At 41.9% G+C, this 18,920-nt stretch overlaps 1 protein-coding gene across 11 annotated transcripts in view; it reads right to left on the bottom strand.

Moving 5' to 3' along the window:
* FERMT1 (FERM domain containing kindlin 1) overlaps positions 1–18,920 on the bottom strand; it is a 55,556-nt gene that overhangs the window by 26,876 nt on the left and 9,760 nt on the right. For all 11 annotated transcript variants that reach the window (XM_077951255.1, XM_077951254.1, XM_077951250.1 and 8 more), the window contains 3 exons: positions 16,636–16,782; positions 14,487–14,700; positions 11,411–11,513 (listed from right to left, as the gene is read on the bottom strand). In XM_077951255.1, the coding sequence (XP_077807381.1) occupies positions 11,411–11,513; positions 14,487–14,700; positions 16,636–16,782 (464 nt within the window). The remainder of the gene's footprint in view (positions 1–11,410; positions 11,514–14,486; positions 14,701–16,635; positions 16,783–18,920) is intronic.

Raw genomic sequence — 18,920 nt, 5'->3', positions numbered from 1 at the left:
GAACACAAATCGAAACAAAAAAATAACTTTACACTATCCAAAAATATAAATTACAGATGGATTAAATAATTTAAACATATAAAACCACAATAAGATACTACTTCACACCTACTAGAATGGCTCTTATCTAAAAGACAGGTAATAACCAGTGTTGGTGAGGCTGTGGAGAAATTGGAACCCTTGTGCAGTGCTAGGTGTAAAATGATGCAGCCTCTGTAGAAAAGTTTGGCAGTTCTTTAAAAAGTTAAACATAGAATATAATCCATCAGTCCTACTCCTACATGTACACCCAGACAAACTGAAAGTGGCATCCAAACATATACTTGTACAATAATGTTTACAGCAATAATACTCATAATAGCCAAAAGGTAGAAACAGTCCAGATGTACATCAACAGCTGAATGGATAAATAAAATGCTGTACACATACAATAGAACACTATTCAGCCTTAAAAAGGAATGGAATTCTGGCTGGGCACAGTGGCTCACACCTGTAATCCTAGCACTTTGAGAGGCAGAGGTGGGCAGATCACTTGAGGTCATGAGTTTGAGACCCACCTGGCCAACATGGTGAAACCCTGACTCTACTAAAAATACAAAAATTAGCCGGGCATGGTGGCAGGTGCATGTCATCCCACCTACTTGGGAGGCTGAGGTGGGACAATTACTTGAACCTGGGAGGCAGAGGTTGCAGTGAGCTGAGATTGCACCACTGCACTCCAGCCTGGGCAATGAGAGTGAGACTGCCTCAGAAAAAAAAAAAAAAAAAAAAAAAAGAAGAAGAAAAAAGAAAAAAAAAGAGGAATGAAATTCTGATACATGATACAATATGAATGAGCTTGAAGATACTGTGCTAAGTGAAATAAACCAAATACAAAAAATCAAATACTGGATGACTTCACTTATAAAACTATCAGAATAGGCAAATTCATAGAGACAGAAAGTAGAATAGAGGTTACCGGGGCAAGGGAGAGAAGGCAATGAAGAATTACTGTTTAGTGGGTACAGAGTTTCTTTTTGGGATGATAAGAAAGTTTTGAAAATGGACAGTGGCCCAACCTGGGCAACATAGCAAGACTCTTGTCTCTATTTTTTAAAAAAGTGGCTCGTGCCTATAGTCCCAGATACTTGGGAGGTTGAGGCAGGAGGATTGCTTGAGGCCAGGAATTCAAGATCACCCTAGGCAACATGATGAGTCTCTGCTGTTTCTACAAAAAATAAAATAAAATAAATTATCCAGGCATGGTGGCATGCACCTGTTCCAGCTACTCAGGAGGCTGAGGTTGGAGGATTGCTTGAGCCTAGGAGTTTGAGGGTGCAGGGAGCTATGATCACAGCCTGGGTGACAGAGAGAGACTCTAGCTCAGGAAAAAAAAAAAAAAAAGAGAGAGAGAGAAAATAGATAGTGGTGATAGTTTCACAACACTGTGAATATCCTTAATGCTACTAAATTGTGCATCTAAAAATGGTTAAAATGGTAAATATTATGTATATTTTACAATAAAAAATCAAAGAAAAAATTCCAAACGAATACATGAATGTTCATGGCAGTATTATCCATAACAGTCAAACAGTGAAAACAATCCAAATGTTCACTGATTGATGAATGAATGTAGTATACATAAACAAGGAAATATTAGCGTTAAAAAGACATAAAATATAATACATACTATAATAGGAATGAATGAATGAATTCCGAAAATACTATGCTAAGTGAAAAAAATTATTCATAAAGTACCACATTTTGTGTAATTCCACTTATAGGAGGTTTCCAGAATAGGCAAATCCACAGAGATAGAAAATAGACTGATGATTGCCCAGGGCTGGGAGGGTAGGAGAGAACTGGGGAGTGATTGCCACTGGGTATAGAGTTTCTTACTGAGGTGATGAAAATGTTCTGAAATTAGATGGTGGTTAACGGTTGCACAACTCTGTGAATATACTAAAAACCACTGAATTGTACATATCAAACAGGTAAATGTGTGGCATGTAAATTGCATCTCAAAAAGCTATTATAAAACAGCTAAACAGAAAAACCATGACTATTATTAGATGGACACATGAGGGAATACCTTCTGTAATCTTTAAATGGGGAAGTCTATTCCAAGCAAGACAAGAGGCCTAAAAGTTATGATGCAAAGGCTGCCCTGACAACCTAAAATTAAACATTTTTAATGGTAAAAAAATCCTAAAGAAGGTTATAAATGTATAAAATGTAGGATAGAGATTGAAAAAAATATTTGAAATATTTGAATAATTTTAAAAATTTGTAATAAATATAAAAAATGATGTCCATCATATACAAAGTACTCCTATAAATCATATGAAAAGTATAAATAATTCAATAGAGTTTGTGGCAAATATATAAACAGGCAATTCACAGAAGAAAGCAAAATGGCCATAAAAACATTGGAAAAGATGCTCAATCTCACTAATTACTAGAGAATTCGAACTAAAGCAAGATGACCTAATTTCCATTTTCCTATCACATCTACCTACATTACAAATACTGGTAATGTTTGATGTTGGTGAGGATATGGGGATATCAGCCCTTTCACAGATGCTGCTAGTAGAAAGGTAATTTGGTGATATAAAGCTTTTAGTATCATTTTGCCCTTTGATAAGCACATCCAGTGTTACTGTTCCAAAGAAATGTAAGCACTTGTGAGATACTTCTACAAGAATGTTCAGCACATTTAAGTCCTGATAAACTACAGTTTAGCCTTTCCTTTGATTATTTTTCATTGGTTAAAAAAAGTGAGTCCGACTTATTTATACTGACGTAAAAGATAGCCATGATATGTTATGAAGAAACAAGAAACAAGCTACAGAGCAAACAAGTGATCCTACTTATCTAGGGAACACAAAGTCTTGAAAATCTATTCAAAAATATGTTTGTAAACATGTCTACAAAAGTCTGCAAGGATGGTTGGTCATGAAGTTGTTAACTGTGGCTGCCTCTTAGGAGAATGGTCATGGTACAGAACTGTTTTCCATTTTTACTCTAAATAATTTCTTTCTTATTTTGTTTGTTTGTTTATTTATTTTTGATTTTACTCTAATTTCTTTCTTATTATGTTTGTTTGTTTATTTATTTTTGAGATAGAGTCTCACTCTGTTGCCCAGGCTGGAGTGCCATGGCACAATCTCCGCTCACTGCAACCTCTGCCTCCCAGGTTCAAGTGATTCTCCTGCCTCAGCTTCCTGAGTAGCGGGGATTACAGGTGCCCGCCACCATGCTCTGCTAATTTTTTTTTTTTTGTATTTTTAGTAGGGACAGGATTTCACCATGCTGGCAAGGCTCGTCTCAAACTCCCAATGTCAGGTGATTCACCCGCCTCGGCCTCCCAAAGTGCTGGGATTACAGGCATGAGCCACTGTGCCCACCCTATGTTTGAGTTTTAAAAAATAATTTAATTGTAGTAAAATATATGAAACATAATATTTACCATCTTAACCATCCCCCCCTGTTTTTTAGAGGCAGGGTCTCACTCTGTCATGCAGGGTGTAATGCAGTGGTGCAATCAGAGCTCACTGCAGCCTTGAACTCCTGGGCTCCAGCAATACTCCTGCTTCAGCCTCCCCAGCAGTTGGGACTACAGGTGTGAGCCACCACACTTGGCTAATTTTTTCTTTTCTTTTTTTTTTGTAGAGACAGGGTCTCACTATGTTGTCCAGGTTGATGTTGAACTCCTGGCCACAAGCCTTCCTTACATGTTGGCCTCCCAATGTGCTGGAATTATAGGTGTGAGCCACCATGCCAGGCCTGATCTTAACCATTTTTAAGTATACAGTTCAGTGGCATTAAGCATATTCACACTGTTGTGCAACCATCATCACCATCTATAGAAGGCTTTTCATCTTGCACAACTGAAACTGTATACCCATTAAAAAAAAGGCCCCCCCTTTTTTTTTTTTTTTTTTTTACCGTGAATATACATTTTAATATGAGGTTGGTACAAAATTAATTGCGGTTTTTGCCATTGAAAGTAATGGCAAAAACCGCAATTAATTTTGCACCAACCTAACCTATCCTTTGGAAAAAAATACTAACGTTGAAGAAAACATGGAAGAGGACTAGAAAGATACTCTGAGTACCTAAGCAGATTTATCATGAGTTGATTAGCATTGGTTTGTTTTTCCTTTCGTATTAACCTTATGCATACTAAGAAAAAGGGTGATAAGCAATGTAAAAATCTAAGGTAAGCCAAAACCAGCCAACAGTGTTGCTATCAGATAAAGGGGAAACATGACCTGTTGCACAGGCATGCTCCTTCTCAGCACTTTTTTTTTTTTTTTTTAAAGACAGAGTCTTGCTCTGTCACCTAGACTGGAGTGCAGTGGCGCGATCTTGGCTTACTGCAACCTCCGCCTCGTGGGTTCAAGTGATTCTTATGCTTTAGCCTCCCGAGTAGCTGGGATTGCAGATGGGCCCCACCACATTCGGCTCATTTTTTTGTATTTTTAGTAGAAATAGAGTTTCACTCTTTGGCCAGGCTGGTCTTGAACTCCTGACCTCAGGTGATCCGCCCGCCTCGGCCTCCCAAAGTGCTGGGATTACAGGCGTGAACCACCACGCCCAGCCCTTCTCAGCACTTCTAAGGCTTCAGGGAAAGGAAGACAAATGCAGAACCAAGTGTGTGGGATTTAGGGCACTTCAATGGTAAAAATCTTAAAGTCTGTCATGTTTTATGAACTTTGCCAGGTGTCACGGAACACCTGAGGAGCTGGTGCAGAATCTTCCAAAAACGAATGAAAACAAAACATACATGAGAATATTCATGGCAGCCTTATTCGTAATAGCCCCAAGCTGTAAACAGTCCAATGTCGCTCAGCTAGTGAACAAATAAACAAAATGTGGTACCATTCATACAACGGGCTACCACTCAGCAATAAAAAGGAATGCACTATGAACGCACACAACAACATATACAGCACAAAGACATGATGCCTCGTGCAGGAATCCAGACATAAGATTGCATGTGGTATGAGGCCATCTGTATGAAATTTCTAGAAAAGGCAAAATTCAAGACACAAAGCAGACCAGTGGTCATCTGGGGCTGAGGCTGAGGCCAGGGACTGACCAAAAATGGTTCTGGGGAAGAGGTGTTTCATTTTATTTTAATTAATTAATTAATTAGTTAATTTATTTTTATTTGAGACGGAGTCTTGCTCTGTCGCCCAGGCTGGAGGGCAGTGGTGTGATCTCGGCTCACTGCAACCTCCACTGCCCGGGTTCAAGTGATTCTCCTGCCTCAGCCTCCTAAGCAGCTAGGACTATAGGCGACTGCCCACCACACCTGGCTAATTTTTTGTACTTTTAGTAGAGACGGGGTTTTGCTATGTTGGCCAAGCTGGTTTTGAACTCCTGACCTCAGGTGATCTGCCTGCCTTGGCCTCCCAAAGTGCCGGGATTATAGGCGTGAGCCACCACACCCAGCCAGAAGTGGTTTTAAAATTGGATTGGGGTGAAGGTTACACACCCGTATAAACTGATCAAAAATCATTGTAGCGTATACTTAATGGGTGAATTTATGGCATGTAAATTATAGTGCAATCAAGACATAACAACTAAAAAACCACATACCAAAAAACCCATGCAGCCAATCTCTCCCCAAAAGACCCCTGCTATAATTCAGTTTACAGATGGAATCTAAATAGCAGGTGGAGCCACTAAAATCTGAATGGAATTGACATACTGTCATATCTAGCTGTCTGTCTGTCAGTCACTCAGTCCCAGTGTTTATAATGCTAATGCTGTAGGAGTCTCAGTGGGAAGTTAAGTTACTCAATAAGGCTTCTCTCAATGCAGTGAAAAAAAAATTTAAAAAATTAATAAAATCTTCCATACCTGAACATCCTAATACCTCTCTACAAGCCAAATAAAACAATTCTTTGAAAGAACATGAATTACATAAAAGTTATCTACATTTACAGAAAAACAGGGTCCGGGATGTCTTAACCAGCTACAGGATGAGCTCTGTCTCTTGCCAAGTAACAGGATTTCTCTGACGCATCCAGCAAAGCTCTGGAGTTTGCTCTCTGGAAGCCTGTTCCCATTTCTCTGTCTGTGATGCAGATGATGCTGCATCACAAGGTTCCAGATCTTTCACAGGTCATTAACAGGCATCCTATAGGACTTCCCCCCGACACTCCCGCCCCGAGAACTCTTTCAGTGGGTTCTCCAGTGACTTAGAAACAAATTTTTTTCCTTGGTGGGGTTGGCTACTCATACCCTCTCCTTGGCCCTTTTTTTTGCTTAATTGAAAATAGAGCGGGCATGGTGGCTCATGACTGTAATCCCAGCACTTTGGGAGGCCAAGGCGGGAGGATCTCTTGAGGTCAGGAATTCGAGACCAGCCTGGCCAACATGGTGAAACCCCATCTCTACTAAAAATGCAAAAATTAGCCGGGTGTGGTGGTGCATGCCTGCAGTCCCAGCTACTCGGGAGGCTGAGGCAGGAGAATCGCTTGAACCTGGGAGGCAGAGGTTGCAGTGAGCCGAGATTGTGCCACTGCACCCCAGCCTGGGTGACAGAGTGAAACTGTGTCTCAAAAAACAAAACAAAACAAAACAAAACAAAAAAAACAGAAAATAGAAACCCCAAGCTGGAACCACATGGGTTCTGCCACCTCTCCACTCCTTGAATCCCTGTTTCTCCTGGTCTAGTCAGTTCAGTAAACCCTCCACCCTTGTCCGTCATTCCAACAACCAACAAGAAGAGCAAATAATAAAACCTACTTGTCATAGTTTTCCTGCTCTTTCTTAAGAAGGGGTTACTATTTAGATCTAATTACTTAAGATTGTCTATTGGCCCAGGAGCAGCTTTCAGTATCCTCCAGGCCTCTTATTAAAACAGATGTGCTTTTCCTGTACTGAACACTAAAATACTATAAACTATCAGAGTTCTAAAATGTGTGTTTTTTTAATTCACAAATTTTGAACACATTTAAAAAGGGGCAAAAGAGTATATGATACACGAATTCATTATGAATGAATTTGAAAGGGACAAAATAGTGTTCAATAAAAAGTGAGTCCCCCTCTCTACCTTGTCCCCCAGAAATGGCAGCTTCTCTATGGGCTGTTTTGCATCTTTTAATAATACACCTGGAGTCTGTTTCACATCAAAAAAGAACTGATTCATTCTTTTTAAAAACAATATGGTATGAATGTATCATAATGTATTTAACCAATTCTCTAGCTATGGACATTTAGGTGGTTTCCAATCTTTTCCTAAAACAATATAATAACCGCCCTTGTATACCCACATATCAGTTTGCATGTGTGAGTCTAGCTGTGCTATAAATACCTAGGAGTGGATTTGCTGAATCAAAGCTATGTAGAACTGTAATTCTGATACTGCCAAATTGCACTCCATAGACTAATTTCTACTTTGACCTACAAGCATTCTATGAGAGAGCACATTTCCTGACACTCTTGCCAAGAAAGTATGTGAAACTTTTTGATCTTTGCCACTATAAAGCATTATAGTTCCTTTGCTATGAACTATATATTTACATCCTTTGCTCATTAGTCTACTGGGTTGTTGGTCTTCTTATTATTGATTTTTAGGAGCTCTTTACATATTAGAGAAATTCGTCTGTTGTTTGTAGCATGTGTTGTAAAGACTTTCACTTTGTTATAGTTTTTTTTTTTTCTTTTTTGGCCAGGTATAAAATTTTCATTTTTTTATTAAAATGTACCACTCTTTTCTTTTCTGGATTTTTCATTTTTTGAGTCTATTATTATTATTGTTATTATTTTATTTATTTATTTTGGGAGACAGAGTTTTGCTCTCGTTGCGCAGGCTGTATGTAGTACAATGGCGTGATCTCGGCTCACTGCAACCTCTGCCTCCCGGGTTCAAGTGATTCTCCTGCCTTGGTCTCCCAAGTAGCTGGGATTACAGGCACATGCCACCATGCCTGGCTATTTTTTGTATTTTTAGTAGAGATGGGGTTTCACCATGTTGGCCAGGCTGGTCTCGAACTTCTAACCTCAGGTGATGCACCCACCTTGGCCTCCCAAAGTACTGTGATTACAGGCATAAGCCCCTGCTCCCGGTGAGTCTATTATTTTTGAAATGTTGAATTCTAGCATTTTATATATCTGAGATTTTAATCAGCACCTGTTACTAAGGACCTGTGGCCACTACGAATCTCTCTGAAAGCCAGAGAAGCTCCCTAGTCCTCACTGTAGATTTTAGTTCCTACTTGTAGGGTGCCTTGTAAATTTGCAGGGGCTTCATGGGTGCTCTTTCCTTTTCTTAGATTTGATTATAGCTGCCACAAGAACCCGAATTACATCTTAAATTTCTATATCCCCCTATATTTATGCAGCACACAGTAGGAGTCTTAAACTTGATTTTATCTATAGTACTCATAATTGTAAGAGATGGGGAAGGGAATATCGCCGTAAGTACTAAAGTGGTTGAGGATCACAGGGTCCCCCAAAACCATGTCCTGCTCTCCTGAGTCTTCCTGTCACCTTTGGGTTGACAGTTTCTGTGTGGCTGTTAGATTCAAATAGGTTTCACTTTTTAGGCTATGAAGAGGGAGCTCCTCACCAATTAAGCAAGCAGAGGCTAGAGGCCAAAGAGCCAGAGACAACAGCCCTTGTGACCCTCAGCTTCGTGTCCTTGTCCCCTTCTGAAGTATAATTCGTTTGATTTCTTCCACTTTTTAGACAAATACATATTTAACCCTGCTCCTCTACATTTATGCTAATAGTCTGCCATTATCTGGCTTATTTGACTGTGAAGTCACTTACATGTTCCCGACAGTTTTTCAGGGGGCAGATGACTCAGCTGCATTCTTTTTAGCTCAAGCTTAGTTCTGAGGCAGGGGATTGAATGGGGGAGTCTCTTGGCAAAGAAACTACTGGAAGGGTCCCCAAGGACCCTATGAGTCCGTGGGCTGAGTGATCCTATCATCGATCAGGTACCTGAACTGGGAAAACCTGACTCACAGCATGTGGGGTGAGGGGCAAAGAAAGTACCAGATGCGGTCTCTGTCTCCGAGGACTTGGTTGTCTATTTGTAGAAAAAAATCCACAGACATGGCATGAGTACTGAAATTTACGGTATTCAGCTGTGGCTCAGAGAAGGCAAAGGCCCATGTGACCAAGAGTAGAGAAAAGCTCCTTTCTGGAAAGAATGGAACCTGAATGTGGCCTCAGAGCCGGGGTTCTGATTCTGGGGTTCTTGGACTTGGAAGTTTGATTACCAGTGGTCCACAAGCTCGTATGAGGAAACACAACGTCTCCAATTGCACCGACTTCTAATGGAAATGTAGCATTTCCTCTCAGGATGAGCGCGAGCCATAAACCACAGCATTGCAGAGGACTTGTCACTCTGTGACCACCAGAATCAAGATTTTTTTTTCCTTCTGTATGCCAGTTGTTGCTTCTGTCTTCAAGCAATGCTCACCCACATCACTACTTTGAAATTATGGTAGTTTTAAGAACTACCACCAGATCTTCTTTATTCAATTAACTAAAAATATGTTACTATATACATTTTCAAAAAGGGTTTGGCCACTGCAGTTTAATATAACTGTTTCATTTTGTAGTCCTATGTGTTTTATCTTATTAATTTGAAAACATCATTTTAATATACAACAGTTTTGAGTTCTCAGTACCCAGCTTAGTTCTTGGCCTACAGTAGTTGCTCAATAAATAAACACATAAACAAACAACAGATGGGGCACAGATTTGAATAGATAAGACAGGACCAAATTACTGACTTAGTAATTGGAAAATGCATGGGCATATTTTATTTATGTATTACCTATTTTCAGAAAAAAATGTAAGGTAGCTTATTAGAACAGATGGCATACAACAGGATAGCTTAAATTAAGAGTTAAGCAAGGAAACACTAAAGTTGAGTTGTGAATGAGGCTTAAAAATAAAATCACGTAAAAGTATGGACTTGGTTTTAGCAGACAATGCAAAAACAAAAACAAAAACAAAAAAACCTGGACAGTTGCATAATTCACAGTACACTTAAAAAAAAGCTAAGCCAATTGTGTAGAAGAAGCAGTACAGTAATTTCTCCTGAAGATTTTATCGAAGGAAAGCCAAAATTTGCGCTTTTGTCATGATTCACTTATGCATTACAGACACAAGCTTGGTCCACGGGATAAAAATCAAGGACTGAGCAGGAACTTCTCCTTAGAAATGACAAGGAACAAGGTTTGTTTTGAAGATGCCAGCCGGGGAACCAGTGGAAGCTGAGGTGAGCCTTTGCAGACCAGACCTAAAGTCAGGATGAAGGAGAAGACAGAGCCTCTTACGAGAGGTGGAAACGCTGCTGTAGATGAGAAAGGGTCTGTACAGAAAGGCTGACCGAGGCAAGCTCCTCCAAGTGTCTGGCAGTGAATGGAAAAGAGCAACAAGCACAAAACAGTGATGGGAGCTGTGACATGGGGACCCTGCGCACTCAGAGGACCAGTCATCCAGTTCATATCGTCGACACTGGGCCATTGTACCGCTGACTCTCAGCTCTGCAAGCGGGCTCATCAGGAGCAAGGACGAGGCAGAAGTTCAAAGAACTTATCTCACTCCTCATTAGTTATTCTAATAGCCTCCAGGGGGAGATGTGCAGTGAAAATGGAATTGGCGACCAGCTGGGTGACCAGGTAAGAAAAAGGGATTACATAGATGATCCCTTTTCCTCAATTCCAAAGAGTAAGCAAGCACGGGAGTGCAGTCCTGTGTGCACCATCATGTGATCCCAGCTTGTTCATGGGAACCTGCCTTTAACCCTGACCTCTGACAACTCCTTTCCTTCCTCAGCATTAAGAACTCTGGCCGGATGCAGTGGCTCATGCCTGTAATCCCAGCACTTTGGGAGGCCGAGGCAGGAGGATCGTGTGGTCAGGAGTTCGAGACCAACCTGGCCAATATAGTGAAACCCCATCTTTACTAAAAATACAAAAATTAGCTGGGTGTGGTTGCATGAGCCTGTAGTTCCAGCTACTTGGGAGGCTGAGGCAAAATAATTGCTTGAACCCGGGAGGTGGAGGTTGCAGTGAGCCGAGATCGTGCCACTGCACTCCAACCTGGGTGACAGAGCAAGACTCTGTCTCAATTAAAAAAAAAAGAACTCCAGCTCTGTGAGTCGCTCTCATCTTGTTTGACCATTCCTGTGAATGGAGGGGGCAGTGCATGCCACGCTAGGTGCAAAGATCCCCAGAGACTCCGGCTAACTCCGTAGCAGCTTGCTGTGCCCAGTAGAAACCAAAGGATAAAAATTCAGAGACCAGGGTCCATGTATCAGTCTCACCCTGCAGGGCTAAACAGGCGATCACACAAATAAATTCATCCTCATTTTCATAACCAAACACCTCAATTTTATACTTCCATGCATTCATATTAAAAAGAGAAAGACAAAAGAGAAAAAGTTGCTTACTTTAGGATTCAAGTCGAAGAAAGAGTAGTATTTAAATCGTAACAGCAGCTGCTCATCCTCTTGGATGCCTTGTTCCATAAGGGAGCGCGAGGAGTCTAGCCAACTAGAAAACGACAGCATGAGTTTTAGAAGCCAATCAATTTTACATATATATCCATTATATTATTATGTCATATATTATATTCTACATATATATATATCCTTGAACAAAATCAGGGTATGTAATACAGACTGAGTATCCCTAATTTGAAAATCTGAAATGCTCCAAAATCTGACAGTTTCTCAAAGGAGATGCTCAAAGGAAATGCTCACTGAAGCATTTTTGTTTTGTTTTGTTTTTGAGCCAGAGTCTTGCTCTGTCGCCTAGGCTGGAGTGCAGTGGTGCAATCTCGGCTCACTGCAGCCTCTGCCTCCCGGGTTCAAGCGATTCTCTTGCCTCAGCCTCACGAGTAGCTGGGACTACAGATGCCTGCCACCATGCCCAGCTAAGTTTTGTATTTTCAGTAGAGAGGGGGTTTCACCATGTTGGCCAGGCTAGTCTCGAACTCCTGACCTCAGGTGATTTGCCTGCCTTGGCCTCCCAAAAGTGCTGGGATTATAGGTGTGGGCCACTGTGCCTGGCCTTGCTGAAGCATTTTGAATTTCAGGATTTTGGATTAGGTATGCTCAACTGGTGAGTATAATGCAAATATCCCCAAACTTTAAAAAATGTAAAAAATAAATTCTGAAATCCAAAACACTTCTAGTCTCAAGCATTTTGGATAAGGGATACTCAACCTGTATAACCAAAAATCAGTAAGCACGTAATAATAGCTTGTATTTGCATTTTGTCTTTTTTTTTTTTTTTTTGAGACAGAGTCTCACTTTGTCACCCAGGCTGGAGTGCAGTGGCCGGATCTCAGCTCACTGTAAGCTCCGCCTCCCGGGTTCACGCCATTCTCCTGCCTCAGCCTCCCGAGTAGCTGGGACTACAGGCGCCCGATACCTCGCCCGGCTAGTGTTTTTGTATTTTTTAGTAGAGACGGGGTTTCACCATGTCAGCCAGGTTGGTCTCGATCTCGTGACCTCATGATCCGCCCGCCTCAGGCTCCCAAAGTGCTGGGATTATAGGCTTGAGCCACCGCGCCCAGCCAGCATTTTGTCTTATAGTTTTCAAAGTGCTTTATAGATTTTTTTTCTCATGGATACTCTAAAGTAATCCAATGAAGGGGCTGGGGCAGTTCTTACTACCTCATCTTTCTAGACAAAGAGATTTAGTCTGAGTGACATTAGATCATCCTTAAAGGTCACAGGCCTCAGCTGGGTGCAGGGGCTCATACCTGTAATTCCAGCACTTTGGGAGGCCGAGGTGGGCGAATCACCTGAGGTCAAGAGTTTGAGACCAGCCTGGGCAACATGGTGAAATCCCGTCTCTACTGAAAATGCAAAAATTAGCCAGGCGTTGTGGCACATGCCTGTAGTCTCAGCTACTTGGGAGGCTGAGGCAGGCAGGAGAATTGCTTGAACCTGGAAGGTGGAGGCTGCAGTGAGCTGAGATCATGCCATTGCACTCCAGGCTAGGTGACAGAGTGAGACTCTGTCTCAAAAAAACAAAAAACAAACAAACAAACAAAAAAGTTCACAGGCCTGGGGATGGGGCCAGCTTGAGAATCCATATGTCCTGACTGCCCACACCACTTCTCCTTTTACCAGATGGTTCACCCCAATGCCAGCTCTGTATTACTGTCTAGAACTTTCTGCAATGTGGGAAATATTCATATCTGTGCTGTCTGATGCATCGGTCCCAGCTGAATGTGGCTGTTAGTGCCACATTTTAATTTTAATTAATTTAAAATCCAGTCCACATTTAGACATCCACATGTGGCTAGGAGTTCCTGTACAATACACAGTAGAGGTCTGGAGTTGAGAAATAAAAACTGGGGAAAGAGGATGACCAACATGAAATCACCATCCTGAAGGAGCTGACAGTCTGTTGGGGGAGACCAAGCCTCATAACAAAGGGATGATGTGATGTTGGAGTGAGCAAAGTGTCAGGACAGAGCTACAAGGAGGGGGCCGATCTTGAAGGTAATACTTGAGCAGGAGACAGTATGTGATTGGGCGGGGGGGACTGACCAGTCCGTAAAGGGGAATGGTCCTGGAGGTGAGGCAGTGACAGAAAGAGTGAGAGTGCACCTGGGCGGCGCGGGGCCATGAGAGCACGGGAGGACACTGAGACACCTGCTGGGGCCATATCTTCTAGGGAGTTGAATGCTGTTGACAAGTTTGACTTTATCTGGTGGGCAATGGGGAACAACAGAAATGGTAGTTTCAGAAATTGTTTGGGTGTATTTTCGAACAGAACTCAAGGACTTGCTCATTAGAATACTTAAAGAGAACAGCAACAGCTGGGCGCGGTGGCTCATGCCTGTAATCCTAGCACTTTGGGAGGCTGAGGCGGGCAGATTACCTGAGGTCGGGAGTTCGAGACCAGCCTGACCAACATGGAGAAACCCAATCTCTACTAAAAAAATACAAATGTAGCCGGGCATAGTGGCGCATGCCTGTAGTCCCAGCTACTTGGAAAGCTGAGGCAGGAGAATTGCTTGAACCTGGGGGGCAGAGGTTGTAGTGAGCTGAGATCGCGCCATTGCACTCCAGCCTGGGCAATAAGAGCAAAACTCCATCTCAAAAAAAAAAAAAAAAAAAAAAAAGAGAGAAAAGAGTGACATTCTACAAAAAACAATGTAAGCCTTGTGGGTCACCTTGGATCTCCCCCACTGGCCCATGGGGACCAACACACTTATTAACTACCCTACATCCCATAAAATATACTTTGCATATCTGTAGTGGCAAAGAATTAGTATTCACAGAGAGTAAATCTACTGAGTTACCCAAACATGTAAATTTAGGCACACTTTAAGTATACTGAAATGACCAAAGGCTGAATTTTTCCCCTTTGTTGCTAAAATCAGCACTAACTTTTGCAAATAAAGTACAATCCCTAGGCCTACCAACTTGAAAATGAAACATGACACCCCATCTCTTACTGTGTCGGCACTAGCTCAGGGAGAACTAAATGGAGCTGTGTCCTTACCCTGCATTGAGCTTGGCTTTATCAACCAGAGACCGAGGCTGGTACATATCCGCAAGTGCTTCCGGAGACTCGGGGGGTTGGCTGAATGCGAGGATGCTGCAATTTTGTTCCGTCAAAGGGCTGTCACTGAACCAAGTCATGGTGGATGACACTGGTGTTCCATTGATGGGGTCGTATATAGGAGTCATGGTTTTACTGTATAAACCAGGACTTACTGCAAGGCAAGGGGAGTATGAACTATGGTATGAGAATCCAGGGATAGAAATCTTCAGGAAAATATTAACATTACTTACACTAAAATGAGTTTTGACTTTAAATTTGGCACCATTTAAAATAATATAAGTCAAGCTGGGCACTGTGGCCCACATCTAATCCTAGCTACTTGGGAGGCTGAGGTCAGAAGGCTGCTTGAGCCTAGGAGTTTGAGATCAGACAGAGCAACATAGCAAGACTTCATCTCAAAAAACAAACCAAAAAAACCCCGCGAAATAATATGGATCATGATGGTAGAGAGATTAGTAATACACAGGTAATGGTCTTATCTGTAAATTCAGCTCCTCAAAAGCCTTGGAACTCAAATATATAAAAGCCTACAAAAATCAACACAGACAAATGTTGGGGACCACCTCTTTTCTTTCTTTCTTTTTTTTTTTTTGAGATGGGGTCTCACTCTGTCGCCCAGGTTGGAGTGCTGTGGTGTGATCCCGGCTCACTGCAACCTCCACCTCCTGGGTTCAAGTGATTCTCCTGTCTCAGCCTCCTGAGTAGCTGGGGTTACAGGCACCTGCCACCACACCCGGCTAATGGAGACCACCTCTTTTCTAATAATTCAAAGTTTTCCTACTTCAGTAGGAGTCTTGGTACTATTAGAGAACTGGAGGCCTCATAGAATGCACGTACCCAATATGTTTCAGATGGCCCCATAAACAAACAGCAGGACTCGCCACTTTTAACAATCCAGTAGGCTGATGATTTACAAATCAGCTGGCTCTAATTTGTACAATTTGTCCTTTTCATTAGAATATACTATGCAAGAAAGCCCTCAGTCTTGGCCGGGTATGGTGGCTTATGCCTGTAATCCCAGCATTTTGGGAGTCTGAGGCAGGCAGATCACTTGAGGCCAGGAGTTTGAGACTAGCCTGGCCAACATGGCAAAACCCTGTCTCTACTAGAAACACAAAAATTATTCAAGTGTGATGGTGCACAACTGTAATTCCAGCTACTCAGGAGGCTGAGGCACAAGAATCGCTTGAGCCCAGGAGGCAGAGGCTGCAGTGAGCCGAGATTGTGCCACTGCACTCCAGCTTGGGTGACAGAGCGAGACTCTAAAAAAAAAAAAAAAGGAAGAAAGAAAGCCCTCAATCTTGCAAGCAAGCTAGAGATTTGATTGTTTTGATATAAAAAGAAAAGGATACTTCTTCTCCAGCATTTTCACCTGCCCTCCTCTTGCACACCCCATAAAAAAATCGAATTCAGGAAAGAATCACACAATGATAGAATTAGGAAGAGAGAAGTGTATTTAAGTGATTTAACTTTTTTCTTTTATTTTCTTTTTTTGGGAGAGGGTCTTGCTCTGTCACCCAGGCTGAGTGCAGTGGCACAATCTTGACTCACTGCAACTTCCACCCTCAGGGCTCAAGCAATCCTCCCATCTCAGCCTTCTGAGTAGCTAGGACCACGAGCATGCACCACCATGCCCAGGTTATTTATTTATTTATTTATTGTATTTTTAATAGAGATGGGATCTCACCATGTTGCCCAGGCTTGTCTCAAACTTCCGAGCTCAAGTGATCCACCCACCTCAGCCTCCCAAAGTGCTGGGATTACAGGCATGAGGCACTGTGACCAGCCACTTACCTTTTTTCTAAATATCACTCTTTTATCCCAAATTTGTGGTCAGTGGTACTAAAATTTTGCATTCATTGGCAACATCAGATATACAATTCAAATAATGAGTTATTAAACATGCTTGAAAAAAAGTCTGAAACACATTTCTGTCAATTCTAAACTTGACTAGATAGCCTTTCCTCATTACATCAGTTCTGCAATTTTATTTCTCCTTTGTTTGGTGGGCGTGGGAGGAGAGGTATATTTCTCTCTTGAGTTTTACTGTACGTTCAAACAACAAAACACCTGTCACAAATCTTACCTGATGAACCTGAGGCTGTTGGAGAACTCTCCAGGTTTAGAACATCTTCAATTATGGGTTCCTTATTATTTTTATCTTTTTTCTTCTTCTTCTTAAAATAGTCACCAGAAGGCTTTAACAAAGAAAGCTCTTCTGATCTTCTAATATCTAGAAATAATTTTTTTTAAATGAAGAAAAAGAAAAAGTAAAAAGAAAAATCCTTCTAAGACTCAGAGTCATTTTGTGCATTTGAAATCATTTCTAAGGAAATTTCTGAAAAGTAAATGGGACTAAACTGCATCCCTTTTGAAGAAATAGAAGGGGAAAGGGGAACGGAGACCTCCAAAGTAGGTAGGGGGAGAAAATAGTGGAGGGAGATTAAGTCTAGTGAAATTTCTAGTTAGAAAAATTATTATAAAAATATTTCAAATGTATCTAAAACAACAGGAATGGTATAATGTCCCCTTCATGTGCTCCCCAGCTTCAGTCATTATTAGTTAGCATTATGCTATTCTTGTTACCTATTTACCACCAACTTTACCTCCCTCTCTCCTTTTTTCCTGATATGGTTTGGACGTGTCTTCACCCAAATCTCATCTTGAATTCCCATGTGTTGTGGGAGGGGCCCAGTGGGAGGTAACTGAACCATGTGGGCAGGTCTTTCCTGTGCTGTTCTCATGATAGTGAATAAGTCTCATGAGATCTGATGGTTTTATAAGGCGTTTCCCTGCACAAGCTCTCTCTTTGCTTGCTGCCATCCATGTTAAGACGTGACTTGCTCCTCCTTGCCTTCCACCATCATTGTGAGGCCTCCCCAGCCATGTGGAGGGGACTTTAATGTAAGTCCATTAAACCTCTTTCTTTTGTAAATTGCCCAGTCTCAGGTATGTCTTTATCAGCAGCATGAAAACAAACTAATAGACTTGCCTTTGTTGCTCCCTCTCCCTTTCCTTTTTCCAGTTTTTTAAACAACCAACAAGGGTCCTGCTTCCTTTTTTCTTTATAGACCACAGATCTTGAAAGTCTTTCTTTTACACACTGCCCATCAGCTCATTTCATCCCTGTGGCGATGCCCTCATGCCCTGCCCATTTCTTCTTGGTCCTCACCATTTCAGCACACCTGGGTTCTGGTGGAATCTAGACCATGCGTCTTTCTGCCAGAGGCTTTGCTCTGATGGCTTGCCAGGGTCTGCACTGCAACAGCCTACACATTCAGGGAATTAACGCTCCCCAAGAGCGGCCTTTGGTGACTGTCCAGGATGCTGCATAAGCATCCTTACCCCGAGGCTGTGTCTACACTGTCTCCCAGAGGTCGCCAGCTGCTGCAGTATAACCTGATTGGTGACACTCTTCTCTTTTCAGTCTTACTTCCCTGTCCCCAACAGTATTTCCTGGCATCACTTCCCAAATGAACTATCTGTACTTGAATCCTTATCTCAGGGTCTGCTTCTGGGAACTGAAACTATGATAATCCCCATTTCCCCCATTAATCAAATATATTTATAATTGCTGATCAGAATTGCTGATAACCTTTAACTGCACTAGTGGCTATCATTCCAGGTAAAAGTCAATTAATTTGGACTTTTAGTCTCTGAGCAGCTTTGTTGAAGGTAAGTGCACTGATTCCATTAAGTTCTGTCATCGTTTCATTCATATACTGCTCGGTGCTGAGACTGAACCTAGCAGTTTAACTTGACTCTCCCCAGTAGCCAAGGACTGTCAGGTTGCAACACACCTGTGACCATTCCAAATGCATAATTTATACACAAACCCGGTCATGAATAAAAAATTTCACTGTGAGCACTAAAAGCAAAACAATGAAACAGAAACACCTTATCTTCAAGGTCAAGATTTGTGTCTTTTCTGTTCTTCAAGGGAAAAACCACTAAACTGCTGCGTTTGATTTCACTTCAATTGATAAGACATAAAATGCAATGATTAGAAATGCCAAGTTGAGCCTTTAAAACTATTACAAAGAGATAATCAGGAAAAGAGAACATCTGATTGCTTCTGTTTATTTGAAAACTTGGCCGGTCGGGGTGGCTCAAGCCTGTAATCCCAGCACTTTGGGAGGCCGAGATGGGCGGATCACGAGGTCAGGAGATCGAGACCATCCTGGCTAACACGTTGAAACCCCGTCTCTACTAAAAAAAATTAAAAAACTAGCCAGGCAACGTGGCGGGCGCCTGTAGTCCCAACTACTCTGGAGGCTGAGGCAGGAGAATGATATAACCCTGGGAGGCGGAGCTTGCAGTGAGCTGAGATCCGGCCACTGCACTCCAGCCTGGGCGACAGAGCCAGACTCC

Source organism: Macaca mulatta, chromosome 10, assembly GCF_049350105.2.
Source record: "Macaca mulatta isolate MMU2019108-1 chromosome 10, T2T-MMU8v2.0, whole genome shotgun sequence".
Classification (NCBI taxonomy): Eukaryota; Metazoa; Chordata; class Mammalia; order Primates; family Cercopithecidae; genus Macaca; species Macaca mulatta.
This window is presented reverse-complemented; position numbering and strand designations above follow the sequence as displayed.